General features: G+C 39.4%; 1 protein-coding gene across 1 annotated transcript in view; it reads left to right on the plus strand.

The window, feature by feature from the left end:
* The window catches only part of LOC121315490 (consortin-like), a 33,195-nt gene that overhangs the window by 12,954 nt on the left and 3,401 nt on the right, over positions 1-16,840 (plus strand). Inside the window, exons 2-9 of the mRNA XM_041249618.1 lie at positions 873-1,288; positions 3,482-3,714; positions 6,497-6,527; positions 6,893-6,979; positions 7,963-8,077; positions 8,817-8,838; positions 8,945-9,044; positions 10,922-11,835. Coding sequence (XP_041105552.1) covers positions 925-1,288; positions 3,482-3,714; positions 6,497-6,527; positions 6,893-6,979; positions 7,963-8,077; positions 8,817-8,838; positions 8,945-9,044; positions 10,922-11,835 — 1,866 coding nt within the window. The 5' untranslated portion in view covers positions 873-924. The remainder of the gene's footprint in view (positions 1-872; positions 1,289-3,481; positions 3,715-6,496; positions 6,528-6,892; positions 6,980-7,962; positions 8,078-8,816; positions 8,839-8,944; positions 9,045-10,921; positions 11,836-16,840) is intronic.

Here is a 16,840-nt window from a genome sequence, read left to right on the forward strand (position 1 = left end):
ATTTGGAGAATAAAACCCGAGAAGTTAAAACCCTAAGCATAGATAAGCATTGTAGACCCAGAGATATAGTAAAGCATATTAAAACACATGGCAAACTGGTAAATACCATACCACAAGCATGGGATAACTGGCAGAGGACAAATGTTCACACAACTATCCACTCCATATACAATTGATGGTACTGAAGTACTTTATTAACAAGAGCAAAAATATGCTTTAGCTGGGTTATTTTATTTTTGAAGGCTGGGACTATATTTGTATCAATTTGCTTTAAAAAAAATATTTTAAAAGGCCATAAGGGTTAATTAACCGAGTAAATAAAATTAGGACATTACTGAAGGAGATACAATTGCTATTGCAAATGGCCTAGTTACGGTTGCTGAGTGGTTGGACCTAGTGAATTCCCTGGCAGTGTTCTAGTGCCAGACCTGCTGAACCTGCACTGGGAGATGAGCAGCTGGAGCTTGTACTGCTGCTGCCTTTGTACGTTTCTGGGGTTGAAAATGTCTCACGTGGACAGGACTGCAATAACATTACAGTCAGTCTTTGTTATGCAGTGCCAAGTTACTGAGTCTTCTGTGCTTTTAATACACTGGTTAAACTAAAATAATAGGCAATGTAAAACTGGAGATATTGAAACTTCGGATAACTGAATGCCTTTTGGTGCCAATGTAAATTAATTGCTGCATTGACATATTTTGCATTTCCGTAAAACGCCCCAAAAAGCCCCAAAACAAAGGTTTGAGTAGGTCACATTCAAACTTAATCCATTTGTATTGCAAATGTTTTCTTACAGCCACACTGTTTGTAGAATGCTACTCAAAATAATTGAATGTTTTTTTTTTTGTTTTTTTAATATCTTTTTTTTTTAGAAGTGAGAACGGAACTCATCTCTCCTTTCATGATCCAAAGTTCAGAGCTCTAATGGATGAAGAGGAAACGCAAAGAAATGAGGTGGCAAAGCAGATGAAAGGGGCAATGGACCCTGAGAATAGTGTGGACATAGGATCCCTCTGGACAACCACACCGGCCTCTGATGAGAACAAGAACCAAATCCAAGGCTTGGTGAGCGGGCACCAACAGGGCCAGCAAGACTGTGTCAACAACAACGAGGCAGAGCCACACAGCAAGACTGGGGATTCCAGAGGCCTGGCACAGGGCCTCAAAAATAACAAGGCAGCGAACTGCAGCGATAGCCCGAGTGCCAACAGCGAGGGGGTCAAGGGAAAAGGGACATGCCCAAAAAGGAATGGAAAACACAAAAAGGGCATGAAGGCAGAATTGTCAGGTAGTGTTTTATTTCTGTCTCTCTGTCTCTGTTGTGAGAGGATCGCTTTACTTAAAACACCAATTGAAGTTCATGTGCTTCAAGACATAAAATGTGGTCATGTCACCTATACCAGTGCATCAAGTCTATAGTATAAGCTTTACCTTACTGATAGTATCATTTGGTTTAAGGGATGTACCGTATGTTTTAGTACAGCATTTATGTCACTGTCTTTAAACCTCAACAGGTATGTTACTGTGCATATAGTATGTTGGCAAAAAGATCACCTCATTCTGTCTTTACATCTTTACACATTATTAGCACAGAGAATTAAAACAGCTCTGTAAACAGACAGCACATGCTCAAAAAGGACTGAATGGGTTTGAAATTACACATTCCTCCTGTTGTTAGTCAAATGCTTTAATCTTTCTGTGGGTGTTATAGTAAGTAGTATATTTATGTAAATATTTATTTTAATTTCAACATGTATCATAATCGTTTATCTTCATTCTTGCTATTTCTAAACTTTGAAACAACTGTGTATTTTGCTTAATGTTTAAACCTTGCATATTGCAGAAACTGCAGCTTTAACACAGTTAATGAAGACTTGCTTTGTGTAGTATCTCAAATGCTTTCCCCGGTCTACCTGAAAGAGCCAGTATCGTGTCTATAGACGTTACAACAAGATGTACTGGGCGTCGATGCGTCATTTCCTATCATCTTGCATAAATTGAAATCACATTCAGTAGTTTTTCAGGATTATGATCACCTTCGACCAACTCGATTTTAGCTTGGTTCACCCTGATGAAATGGAGTCACCCATTCTCACTCGAGAGTTCCCTTGAGCTAAATTAAAAACAGCAGCTACAGGTTGCAAGACATCACCAGCAGTTGTGTTTCCCTGACGACACCAAGCAATACAAACTCCTACTGGCAATAGGTGTCTCCTTGGAAACACAATAGACTATCGGTTTTAGTTTTACTGTTGTATTTTTAGCCACCATTAAAATAGAAGTTTATATTTTTTTGTGAAATGCATCCTGCAGTGGAAACTGTATAAATGAATCCCAAGACCTGGGTGTGTTTTCAAGTCTGCTTTGGTTGTGACCTGAGCGCAGAGGGAAAAACAAAAGAGTATGTCAAAACAAGACATGTTTTTCAAGTAAGGTAGCATTGTTCAGAATTAAAAAAAAAAAAAAAAAATGCATATAACACTGAAGGATATTGGCTCTTTAATTAGGTGAAGGTTCCTACTTTCTTTCTCTGCATTCAGTGAGGGTGTGGGCATATCCCCTGCCAGCCCACAAGTTGCCTGAGATTAGCGACAGAATAAAGACATTTATTTTTCAGTTAATAAAAAATGTACTTGCTTGTACTGTGGTAAACCTACAGTGGCTTCTATTGCTGCTTCAGTTACAGCAGTAAATTATTTCTAGATCAAAATACACAATTATCTGTGAAAACCTAAGTCTGAACCAAGAGCATTGCTCAGCTGAGAAGTAAGGGAATGTAAAGTATGTTCCAGAAGCTTGGGGTACATAGCCATATACACAGTTTACAGTAACAGTGCAACAGCATGTGCAAGTTTAAACAATATTATTTTTACTGTATTGCTCTTTCAGGCACAGATTGTACATTTGGGACAATGATATTCTATTGTGCACACATACAGTACAGCCTCAATTCAAAAGACTGTTTGATTCTTTGCATTGGTCATGAAACATTAAGACGAAGAGAAATGTGTGACTTGTTGTTCAATTGACTAATCTCTAATAGCTTCTCTAAAATCTGCTAACCCGATTTTCAAAATCACACCCGCACGACTCATGCCTTTCCTAATCACACAGTGCAAGCCATGTGCGATTTTACCATGATCCAAGCATTCTCTCATAATTATTTTACAACATGCTGCATTATAGCATTGATATTATCTGATGTAGTGATACTACATGCTGTATGGCAGAAATTACATTTGACAGGTATATTGGATGAGAAGTAAAACCGAGGTCCTGTTGTAAGTGACTCTGTGATGCATAGTTCACCCCCTAGTCTGTAAGTCGCTTTGGATAAAAGAATCTGTTAAATGACTAATCCATAATAATTATGGCCTAATAATGCCACTTTTAATTGTATTTCCAACTGGAGAGGTTCCTGAAGGCCTTTCTTGTATTCAGAGTCCCAGTGTCATCGCTTGCTGTTGTTTTGCACCTGCAGGAGAGGTTTCTGAAGCCTGCACAGCAGTGGCTTTAGACAGCATCTCTAATGGTTGTCAGGGGCCTGGCGAGGAGGAGGAGGGGGACGAGGACGGGGACGGGGATGTCCTGGAGGGGTCTGCCCGCTGTCAACAGAAAATTGAAAAAACGTGTCTCCTGCAGTCGCTATTCTCTTTGCTCCAAGGTGGGATGGAACAGAGTGACTCCAGCGTGCTGCCACAGTGTCTCCACCAGGTACTGGAAAGTGTATGCCACAACCAAAAACACACAGTCAAACGGAAACTGGTCCTGAACAGCATGAGGGCTTTGAAAGATGTGTAGATTTTGTACAATGATTCATTCCCTTTTCTGAACTAAATGTTTATATATATATAGTAAAGACACTGTAGCTAAAAGCGGTCATAAAAGGCTAGGCTGTGTGGTGACATCTGACAAAGGCTTGGCCGAAAAGGGGTTAATGCATGAATTCATGATTATTGTGTCTTGTTTCTTCGATATTATCCCCACAGTGGATAGAGATTGTGACAGTAAGGAATATTATGGAGATACAGTAAGTATTTAACACCTATACAGTATTATCGTCTTTGTTCATCTACTCATCCAGTTTAGTTCAGCAGTGCCACTTGGTATGGCCTGCTCTTTAGCAGCCTCTGCTTAGCTACACAATTGGCCTGGCAGTGACTGAAGAAGGCATGTTTTTATGAATTGAGGCTACTGAAGATAGTCTTTACAGTGCCTCCACTGGTGAAAAAGTTGAAAAAATTCTGAGCAAGTTCACTTTGAGAGTAAATATATTTGTTCATATGGTGTAAACTGGCATAAATAGAATTTCCTTTCAGATTACTGGCACTCCTCCTTTGACTTGTTTTTTTTGTATATATTATTATTAACGGATCGTTAACGAGCGTCTTGTAGTACAGAATAAAGGGCACTTTTTAAAATTGCAGACAGTTCTTAAGCCCCATGTTTCAGAAAGTGTACCTTTTAAGTAATCAAAAAATGTAAACAAACAAAAAAAAAGTGTTTGAATGCCATATATAGCCATGCTTCTGAACACGTCGCTGTTGTAAAGATGTATTTATTACACAGGCATGAAACACAAGCCACGTGCACAGGGGTTGGACAAAAAAATGAAAAAATATATTTAGGTGCGAGTCCAACCTTCTGTAATTCTGGAGAGATATGGGAACATCTGTCAATCTGTACCACCTCTATCCCTTGGGGGGGAGGGGGGGTGAGGAGTGTGCGTAGAGTCATAAAAATGTAACATGTAACTTGATTTACAAGATTGCTTTATTATAGTACTTGCGTTTTAACATTATTGTTTGTTAACCTTGCAGTAGACGAAAGAATTCCAGTTCTGCAAACTGCATTCAAACTAATAACCTCTAGGTTTTCATGGGGGTTGGCAGTGCTTTTTCTCCAGTGAATTAATTCAGTTTTCTTTTTTTTAAAACCTGGAATTACTGTATGCTCACCATCTATGGGGACACAAAAAGCAGTAAAGACTTTTTTTCCTCAAATTAATTTGGTGGTCTCAACTAAACCCTCCTTAAACATTATCTTCAATTTTGAACAGATTATGCATGTCCCTGGCAATGCCCTTTCCAATTTTACATATAAAGAGTCGCTTCTCAATAGAGGTGAAACTTGATTAGGACAAAGCAGCGTGACCCCTACGACAGATCTGGAATTACGGGTGATAGAGACCTGCAATTCTATGTGCGTTGTTTTCTCTATGGACCACTCAATACACCTGCTTTCATCCAAACAGTGACTCAAGATTGCAACCTGCTGTGCTGATGGAATGCCCCAGATCTGTTCTGTTGGGAGTTATTTTATTTCCACATGATACATTTCTTGGGAAAAGATTACATCAGCATGGGTTGCAATCTTCTAATAGCTAAGGGTGGAAAGTGAAATAGTCTTGATTATTTTTGGGAGAGCTGGGATTGGGTTGGGACAAGGCGACCCAATTCAATCTCTGCAAATCTCAAAGCTGGTAACAAGTAGAAGACTTTACTTTGTTTCATACACTGACAGACACAAATGCGTAGCTTCCAGCTCATTGTTCGAAACAGGTGCATCTTGTGCAGTGCTGAATGTTCCTGTGATTTGTTGCACTGTAGCACATAATTTACTTCTCCCTATACTGTATGTTGCCCTTGTCTGCAGGTTTAATGCATCATGACCCCCCTTGTAACACGTTTAGATTTTTTCTGTATGTGATATTGTAACATGTACCTCATTTTATTATTTGTGCTTTTTGTGTATTTTTTCTTGGGTGCCTTGTGGACTGGCAGCAGTTCCATTAGAGTCACAGCTAAAGAAAAAAGAAAGAAAATACTCTGTTTGTTTTCCATATACGTTTGTGATGCTAATGTGTACCACATCCACCAAGCTTTCAAGTGCCACTCCCAGATTAATGCAAGAGCAGAAATCTGTTTACCAACTCCATTCCCGTCGTCCCTCCTGTGTTTCTTCAAAGGGACCCTATTGTGTGTGAAGCCTCATCAATGGCCCTTTGCTATGCTGCGGGGGCTTGAGCATGGTACTTAGGATTTATTTAAATGTACGGTTATTGCTATTGGCAACAATGCAGCAAAGCAAGGGCCACCATTTGGTTCAGACTTCCACTGTAATAGAAATGCTACGGCTGAGTTCTGACAGTTCCACTGTTTGTCACAAGAATGACAACTGCTTTGCTGCTTCTGCAAAGGTGGTAGCCATACGTGTGTAATAGTAACATATCTGTAGTATGTATGTACTGTATGTAGAATGGGTTTTGTGATTGCATGCTTTTAAACATGGTGTTCATAGTTGTAGTCTTAAAATGATACACATTGTGTTTCTTCAGCTGGCAATTAATACTGACTAAGCAAAACCATATGCCATGTGCAATTCTTGCTGGAGCTTATTTAGGTAATACATGAATGAATTGGAGTACTGTATTGTCAGGGTAGTAACATTATTTAAAACATCTATTCAGGCCAGTCTTTTTTTTTTTTTTTTCCAGATAGCTGAGACCTACTTCCAAGAACATGATTGTATCCTTACTTTGTTTAGAAAAATGTGAAATGGTTCGACATTTTTTTCAGCTGCTATTTTGTGTCTGAAACTAGCTGGGTCAAGGCTTGCATTCTTCATTAAACATGTGTTCTGTCAGAACAGTTCTTTCTTTAAAAACGTTGACTCGAAAGCACCATGAGGCGAGCGTTTGTTTATGCAGTCTCTGTACTTCCAGTAAGCTGGTTTCAGTGAACACCCTGTGTGTGGTTGTGTACAGCAGAACATTGCTGAACATTGTGTACCATTCACAAATGCACTACCGGGTCACCCCAACCTTGCCCTGGCCTGCTGTATGATGCAAAACACTCTGCTTTCCATTAATTTTCTTTAACAACCCTTCCAGATGAAAAAGCTGTCCAGTTCATCCAGCTGGAAAGACTGTACCATGAGCAGCTGCTGTCTAATTTGTCAGCTGTTCAGAAGCAGTGGGGTATGTACCATAGAGGCAGCTGCCATGTTTCATCCATATGTCATCTACAGGTATCCGAGTAAAGAGATTTCTGCTTTTGTAATAAGTTTGACCAGTTGTCACTAATGGGTTGTTTTATGAGTATCTAATTGTTGCATTGAGTTATCTATATCAGAGTACTGGCAAGCCCAAGACTTTGTGATGATCAAACATATGTGCATGTTTAAAGATACCTACGTGGCATCTTACAGAATTACATTAGGTTTATTTTAAAGATTCATTATACATACATTTTAAAGGTATTAGAACTCGCTGATCATTTTATTATCATTTGTGAACATTTGAAATGCCCTGGTTCATTTTGTTGAGGCTTTTGTAAAACCAAATTATAAAAAAACTACTTGCCCACCAGAAGTCTTGTGCCATGCATGAGATTAATCCTTTAACCCGAGAACTATTTATTCTCTCCTGCTTTCTGTTGCAGAGTTCTGGCCTGGTCAAGGCTTTTGATTGTTTGCTGCTACACTGCATGCCTAGGCTCTGATTTGAATGGCTGGTGTGATCGTTTGATCATTTTGCTGTTAGAATGCTTAATGCTTCCACGAAAGCTGTGGATCCACCAGGAATTCAGAGACCTGGATGATTTACTATTCCATTACAATGCGAGGACATCCTTTTTCTTCTTCACAGAGTGGCATTTGCGACTATCGGTAATTTCCATAAAACGGTATACCAGGATTGAGATGTGCTGTTGAAATCCTGACAGGCTTTCCTCCACATGGTGGTGCATATACTGTAAGCCTGACAGCACTGTAATGGCCTGGCAGCCCAGTTGTTGAATGCAGGGCTGTCAATGACTGTTGATGGATCAGCTTGCAGAAAACAGATGCAAAGCAACCCCTCCAATGACACAGAGGAGCAGTGTTTTTGGGTGTTTTTTTTTTTTTTTTGTTGGCTTTCAAACAGCCTGCTGTATGTCTTAATGCCCTCTCTGGTGGTTTTAGAATCCAGAAGGAAAGTAGCCCTGTCTCAGGAGACCAAGCCCTTCAGAAACTCTCTGAAAACTCTGGAAGCTCAGGAACTGGCAACGCTGACGAAGCTCTGCATGACACACCGAAGGTAAGAGGGAATCCTTCAGAAACGTGAGGTCTATAGGAGAATATTCCTGGTACCCCTCCATTCTTATCCTCCATGGGTGCTGCATCAAAGGCAACTAGTACTGTCTTCAGTTGAGGCACTTATAATACATTCATTTAGACATAATGTGCATTCTGTACAGATTTATGGTACATTTTTTAAATATATCGGCCTGCCATTTGTGATAAAACTTGCTAATGGCTGTTCTTGAATGTCAGAATGTGTAGGCCATGGTGGCTTACTTATTCATGAGTTCTGGATTTATGTGTGTACTGTATATTCATCATGGTTAGCTGTTTATAATTAAATAACCAGCATTACAGTCTAAGTGATGCATTCAAACCTATGCACTGCACTGGAGAATGCACACACTCACTCCATTCATTACACTCACTTCAGTAATTTGTGTGTTCGGGTCGCCACGAGGAGCTTCCACATCTACCAGGCCTGAGTGTAATCAGCGGGGTCTAATAGTTGCAGATTAAGGTTCAAGCATATGCTTCGTTGCTGTGCTTCGAGCAATTTGAGACTAGAGATAAAGTTTCAACATGGGGAAAAGTGCGTAGTTAAAATTAGAGTGTGGACAGACTACAGCCTTAATCGCTCTTTCCATTTTGCACAATGTATAAGAGGAAGTAAACACAGTTTATGTGTAATAAAACTAGTATATAGTATTTACAATCAGCAAAACTTTCTTATTTTTTTCCTTTATTTTCCACAGGCCGACTCTTACTGCTGAAAAGGTAAGAAAGTGCTAGATTTCAAACCAGCTCATGCTGGGCTCTTTCCATGCACTGCTTCTTAGTTTCACTCTTTGTTCTGGAGGTAATGTCCTAAATTTCTTTTCAGCCTGTTACAACTGAGAATGCATTGAAAAACAGCCTTATTCCTTTGAAGAAAGCTGGAGAGCAGGGGAAACCCGACCCTAAAGCCACTACATGCAGTTCAGGTACATCTGTGTGTTGTGCTGAGAGGGAAGTATTTTCGTAGGTGTACGATGCAACCTGCAGATAGTAGATTTATTGAGATACGTTATGTGCAGTTTTGCTGCTTTTCAGTGTTCAGATTGTTGTGATCTTGTCTGCATTTTTAAACCTGCCAGTTGTGGGTTCCCATTATGCTAGTTTATGTCCCAGTGCGTTTCACTTGCAATAAACCTCTCTAACTGTTTAGACTGAAAAAAAATAAGTGTTTAGTTTGCATAAGAGTGTTGATCTAAGGCACATTCAAGTTGGCTTTTTCAGCAAAATCCATGGGTTTAATTAAGACAGACGGTTTGTCTACTTGACATAGTTTCTTTTCGTTTTACTTCAGTTTGACTGAATGGTTTGTTATGGATGCATGACATTACAACAGAGCCATTGGAAGATTTGTGATAGCCTGCTAGATGTTAAAGGTTTTAAGTGTCATAGCTACTTGTCAAAGGTTGTGATTTTGAATTGGTCACCAGGGTCCGGGCTTTTTAGTTGCTATGTATGTGTACTGTACCAATTCCTTCTGCACATTGCCTAATGCATGACTTGAAAGCATTGTGTGTGCAGGGTGCAGGAAAGCCACTGAGCTTTATCAGCTGGGAGAGCAGGGGAGTGTCTGTTACCTCCAGTTCGTGACATGCTGTTTGTGTGGTTTCACTTTCACATACATGCATGATGCTGTATTCATTCCAGGACAGCCATCTGTCTGCACAGCTATTCACTAACATGGGGGTTCTCAGCTCAGTGTCAGACAGGTGGAATACAGACAAGGGTGTTTGTTCTGTAACATTTATTAAAGGGACATGCATACCCTATAATCCCTGGCCTGCATTTAATATTGGGGTGTGGCAATAGTAAATGCTAAACCACTATAGGGGTTGTTTGTATTAAAAATGTAGATATGCAGGGTTGGTGGTTATCTTCTCATTTCTAAAGCGGTCCTGTCCCCCTGCTGGTAGGTACAGGAGTGACACCAGTTTTATGACACTTCTCATTGTGTACTGTAGTGATCTGCAGTCCCAGTACTGTTCAGACTCAAGAATATGAATAGTTGTACGTACAGTACACGGCCTTCTTGTGAACTCAGTATCATAATGTATGATAATCTATTTTATATATTAATGATAGCTCTGTTTCCCTGTTTAGGGGGGAGTTCAAAATAACTTCCAGGAGGAGCAGCTTATTTGCACGTTACAGTAAATGAAAAGATTTCTTCGTACGTTTGCTCACATTTTTGCTACTTGACCTTCTGTATCTGGAAGTTTGATTGGAAATCTGCATAGAACAACGAGCTTTCAGATGATTTTATTTGCTATAACACAGACTGAAAAAGTAACTTTACTGTGGTTTAAATGCATATGCCTTCCTTAGAGATACTGCGTGAAAGGTGCATATAGATATATATCTATTACCCTCACAAACGTTTTGCAGTGTTTTAAATGTAATTAGGAATGTAGTTCAAGTTTAATTCTGTAGGAGAACTTTGCACAGCATGCAAGTGTAGGTGTGTGTGTGTGTGCTGTCTGTCCCAGTCTTCAGCATGTTAGTGAATGTTTACTATAGCATTTCTTTTATAGCGGATAGTGCAGGTCCAGAAACAGTTGCTATTTAGGAAGATGAAATAAGCAGCTAAAGATATCCTTGTTGTTTTTATCTTTTGAGTGCCGCGGGAAATGTTTACATGAAAAAAAAAATGTGCTCATTGAAGAACGAATCCACTTTACAAGGTATTATTAAATGAAGTGAGACATGATTTAAAAAAAAAAGCAAATGAATCTCAAAGCACCTCAAGCCTGTTAGGTCTGTTGTGATGAGTCTGTACTAATTGTATATTTGTTTCTTCCCTTATCAGGCAGCGGACCTGACACAGAAGCACCGAGGGAGGAAAAAGAAGGCAAACAGGAGAGCATGTCGGACGGAGGATCTGTTTCTGGGAGCGAGACTGGCAGAAGTGAGCTTGTGGGCAGCCACCAGAGGGAGCCATCGGGCACAAGATCACCTCAGGCTTCTGGGCCACTTGGCCAACCCTACACTGACTCTTTGTTTACTAAGAGCACTTGTGGGGAGGGCAGCTGTTTCCAGCCAGCAGCAGAGGCAGAGCAGCTCCCTGAAGACATGCTGACAGATGCAGAAACCTCAGAGCAGCAGGGGGAGCGGGATGGGGAGGAGGAGGAGGAGCTGCTGCCGTCCAGGAATACACAGTTGCTTGACACAGCACAAAAGAAGCTTCTTCCCGGGCAAGCCAGTCCAGTACAGCAAGCAGGCGGTGTACAATATGACTCCTCTGCCAGTGGGGAGCAGGCTGGTGAAGGAAATCACCTGGGAGAAGAGGTAAAGGTGAAAGGCAAAGGTTTGTTGTCGTCACCTCCTGGAGAAGAGGCAAGGGACGACTGTAACATCACAGCAGCAGGGAATGAAGCACTCCAGTCAGAGCACATGAGTGAGCTGGGGGAGCTAGAAGGACAGGGAGGGGGTGAGGAGGAGGAGGAGAAGGAGAAGGAGAAGGAGGAGGAGGAGGAGGAGGAGGAACTGGGTCTGGAGGAAGGGGAAGCAGACTTGGAGAGCGAGAAAGGCTTGAAGGCCTCGGGGAGAGCAGAGGAGGTGGAGAAGAAAGGCTCTCCTGACAGGGATGTTGCCTCTTCCACGAGCGGATCTGTGGCTGAATCTGAGCTAGACACGTCCCCCCATGGCTTCCTGGATGTGTGGGGTCTGGATGACAGTGTGCCCTCCCTGGATGACCTCGCTAAGAGGATAGAGATTGAGGAGGTGAGTAACATTCCACGAATCCCTAGTGTCTAGGGCTCTCAAATGGGACAAATCATGTAGAAATGTGATCACTAACATAGGTTTAATCCTTGCCCTTTTACCTTTCACTCACCATTATACTGTAGTGGCCATAATTATTGCTTCACTTTGCTCAACTTGTTTGAGATAATTCCTGTTTATCGTAGATTTTGGTAGGGTGGCATAAACTTTTAAATGTAAAAGTACATCCTAAAAGAAATGCTGTCAATTGTTTTGAAATAAATATTTACTTCTCCCTATTATTTATTCAGTATGTCTTAGAAAGTAGCAGCGTAACCAACTCTGTTTACTGTAGCCCCTGACTACTGCCAGCAAGTGTATGTTTGTTCTTTGTTGCCATGGTAATCAGTGTATTGGTTACACTGTTGTGCTACCGTGATTCAAATCAAAGCATAAGGGTGATTGCATTGACAGATTCATGCTGGTGATATACTCGTCCTTGGATATATACTGACTATGGCATAAACTGTTGTGTGGAAACATACAAAATAAAACAGTTGCAGTAGACTTGGCAGCCGTTTAAGTTGGTGTATGAAACAGCATGAGCTAAAACTAATGGCACTCGAGCTTGTCATTGCATTGTTTTTGTAGTCTTTTACAGACCCTTGTATAGTAGTCCAGAGAAGTTCCCTGTTTTGTACACACAGCACACGTACATAGGCCATTCATTCGGAATATGTATTTTTGTGAACTTACACAAACGCAGCACACCCTGCTGATATTTGCAAGGATGTCCAAGCATGCAGAGCAAATAAGCAGAACGTGGGTGCTGCAAGATTTCATTCTTCCATTATAAGCACGTGAATAGAGTTTGGAAGGGAGGCTCCATTAATAATACTTTGTTGCCCACCTGATAGACTTTCTGTGCCAGGTTTTGTACATTTTATTAACAAGATTATGTTTAGAAAGCCTCCTGCGTTATACAAGGCTTAAAAAATAAATACAATGATTTGTATTTATTTAAAACTCAGGCCCCATAACCAAGGTCACTACAGTCATTTACAACATGTAACTCTTCTGTAAAAAGCATTAAGTGATCAGTTGGGTATTTCAACAACGTAGGACGGTTAACCAGCATTTATAGAGAGCCCATTTTCTAATGCAGGTCAGGCTGGCAAACTGTGGTACGCCCTATGTTGCATACTTTAAACTGAAAACAGCAAACCTAATGAAAAAATGGTAAAACTGCAAATAAACCATTTGGAGGTTTTGCTTTTGTCAAAAAAAAAAAAAAAAAAAAAGAAAGAAATTATCTTTTGAAAGGAGAAACCTACAATGCTTTGCATGAAAAACTATTCAAGAGCATATTATATACGTACACTAAAAACAGAAGACAAAAATCAGCTGGAAGTGAGCTGCACACAACAATAACAAGTGCGTGTGCGTGTGTTTGTCCTGGCAGCTAAAGTATTAGGGATCATAGACTTTTGTTATATAAACATCACATTTAAGTTACAATTGAAAGTACAGTCTCGAATTTGAATGCCAAAGCTACTTATCTTTGCTAAAATATACTCTTGCTAAATTTGAGTAATTTTTTTTTTTTTTTAAGTGAGCTATTAAATTCCAAGGCATTTTCCTGACATTATACCACCCTCTGAAGAACACTGTAGTTAAATCGCACCAGACTTGCAGAAATGTGAGGTGTACATGTTTCACTTGGTTCTCGTTTTATATGCTAAACATAGCAACATCACATTTGAAAGAAACAGTACAAACTTTCAGCTAGTTCAGTTATTTAAGGTTTTTATTTTTTATACATTTCTAGGGTTGCTTGTAATGCTTTTTTTTTTTTTTTTAAGGAAATGTTTTCAAATTATTTCTTTTTAAAATGATTTCCATTTTTGAAAACAAAATAGTGATTGTCTAGTATCACTGGACACTTCTGTAATTCGTTTTTTCTTGGGGAAGCACTAAGACACATAGGAGTGCCTTGTAGAAATGGATTTTCTAAATATTGAATGCCTTATCTGATGCACTTTGCCATTTTGTCAGTAAGATTAAGTGCTGAATTCCATTGACTTGGAAAAATCATTTTGAGAATATACTGTAGATTTGTAAAACAAACAGAGCAAAGTGAAGCAATATTTATTATCCACAAACGGGGGGGGGTGGGGGGTACAGATCATCAGCAAAAGGCTGTATAGCCTACAGTATGTGTCACATTTTATACATGTCCATAGTGAATGTAGATCCAAGTTTCATACTATAGTTCTTATTTTGTAAAAGGTATAACACTTTAGCTTTTATCCAAAGCGACTTACAGAAAAGTTAATAAAATATAAAAGTTTAGAAATTACAGGCAATAAAAATGCGAAACAACCACATATATACAAAACTATTATAAATTTAAAAAATCCATAGAGATATAAACAAGAATTTACAAATAGATTGAATAAGTGGGTTTTGAGAAGATGGCGAAAAGCAATAAAATACAATAAGAAAACCAGTGAAATACTTGTAACAATGGATATTGCTGCACATTTGCTCTTTTAAAAGTGATGATTCCCACAAGCATGTTTTGGCAGATAGAGTTCATTTAATTGCACTCTTGAATTAGGCCTCAAAATGTAGTTTTGCACCAGGGAGCAGTAATGATGTTGCGCAGTGTACAGTACTGCATACATGGAAGAAAAAAAATCCAGCCTGGCTCTTCTAGTAAATCCAACTTCAAAAAGGACTCATTGGTTAATTTTTATTTAAAAATTCTTATTTTAACATTTGTATTTCAGACTCTGTTGTCCCCATTCATTCTACACAGAGCGTTGCCTGTAAGCTGCCAGCACACTCATTCTCACTGTGACATCTTTCTTTGCACTCTTATTCCCTTTGTGCCAAAGCTGGCTCTGCAGGAATTTCAAACAGTACTAGAAATGTGTGAGTCACAGCTTCATACAGAGGCTGTACTCGGAAGCTTAACCAAAGAAGAAAGGAAGATCTGTAATGAATTAAAACACAATAGTCTGTGTGGCTGTGACAGTAGAATACATCTTGCTTTGCTGTGCCTGTGCTTTCAGATTTTCATTTATTTATATAATATTGGTGTCAAAAGAAATAATACAGATCCAGTAAAAAAAATCACCTCTTTTCTAACCCCGCATAAGAGATTTACTGCTTGCTCATTGGTTTTGTCCTACCACACCTTCTTTCAGTGATTTAAAAGACTAGTATTTAGAAATTCCACTGCTTAGATCAGTTGAATATATCCACTTGTGTTGTAACATTTTGTGCATGTCTCTAAATGCTACAGTGCAGCCATAGTTTTTCTTATCTCTGTTACAGCTCCTTTCATTGTGAATCTCAATGAGAGACAGAATGGAAACATCAAACACTGCAGTTACTTACAATTAAGGACGAGCACAGCAATGGCTCTTAAGAGCCTTTTAGTGGAGATCAACTCATTCTCTCCTCAAGGCAACATGTCACGTGACATTTAAGTAGGCTTATTGGTACTAACTGTATATTAAGTGATATCTCAAGGGAAAAAATAGCATCTCTTAAACTTAAAGCCCTTTGTATCATTGATTGGTTTTCCATTTCAGAAGGGCTGTAGTATTCTTGAGATTTATGAACATGACCCTGTACTTTCTTACAGAAATAAAAGCAAAAAGGGGAAGAGTGGGGGCTGTAATGTTTTCTTTAGCCAATACAAATTGGTGGCCTGAGAGATTTAATCAGGGTTCTCCCCAGGCCTTTTCAGCCAGATGAGGCACCTGGCCAAGTGGCTGTCACCACAGCTAAGAAACCCAGAGCTGCCAGTATTGTAGATGCTACTGTGTCTTTAACAATAAGAGCTGGTTCATAAGTCAGTCGCAGGCAGCTATGAAAGCTGTGCAGCTTCACTCCGACCATGCAGCAAATGTTTTCAACATTATGCGACCCTATGCAATTTCAGTTCGCAGACGCATGAAAAAAAGCTGCATGACTTTCCAAAAAGACGCATGTTGCTACTGTAACACATAGCCTACCGGCTGAGGCTTACTTTTCACCCTAAACACCAGCGAGACAGACACAGAACGGTAGTTTTTGTAGCACTTGTGTGAACTTTTATTTATTTCCAATGAACAATGTTAAACAAAACCCAAAACAAAAGCCTAACTCTACTTGGAGCGCTAACTGAAACTTTCTCAGTTGCTAACTAAAACTGGAAGGCTAAGCTGTTTACCAGTAAAACAAAACAAATTAACATTTCTGGGAGTTGTAGTCCTGCAGCTCCCTTCATTGACTACAACTTTTCTCCTTTTTAGACTGCTTCTATCATCTTTGCCACACATCCTCCCCCTTGTGCATAGCACACCGGCCATTCCAAGGCCCTCCTTTTCTGTATCTTTTCACAAAAATACATGATTGGCATTTCTAAATGCTTGGTCACTTACAAGGCTAACATTGTGAGTTATGTCATCTCTGTTTAATGAGAGATTGAGACCAGCACTGAGGCTTAATTCATTTTAATGAATTACAATAAATGTAAACGTTGAAAACCCCCAGTTTAATATTTACAACAAGTAGAACCTTGTTTGAGTGACTATTTTTCTCCAAAGTGAAAGTACATATAATCGTGCCTCCAACCCAACTACCATTGTATGTTAAAGCAGAATAATGGACGCCTTGTCGTGTTTATCCCTTACTTATTCAGTTCCTTTTTATTATTATTCAAATTCTTTGTCTTATTATATATTTATATATTTAAGGTAACACAGTTTATTTTTCCGTTAAAAGTGCTCCCGGCTATAATTCTTTGCCACCCAGCTGTACAGAATTCTTGTAATCAGTAAATGTACTGTTAGCGTTTAACTATGTGTACTTAGAAATTCCATGTTATTTCTGTGTTGGAGTAAACAGCTGTGGACTTCTTAAAGAGAAGTAGGATTCAAAATAAACCACCTTGTTTTATTTAAGACTTGGGGTTAGGCACTAAGCATTTAGTTTTTGTATTTGTAAGACAAGTAATTAAAACTTGTTAGCA

The sequence above is a fragment of the Polyodon spathula genome, chromosome 5 (genome assembly GCF_017654505.1).
Source record: "Polyodon spathula isolate WHYD16114869_AA chromosome 5, ASM1765450v1, whole genome shotgun sequence".
NCBI classification, from domain to species: Eukaryota; Metazoa; Chordata; class Actinopteri; order Acipenseriformes; family Polyodontidae; genus Polyodon; species Polyodon spathula.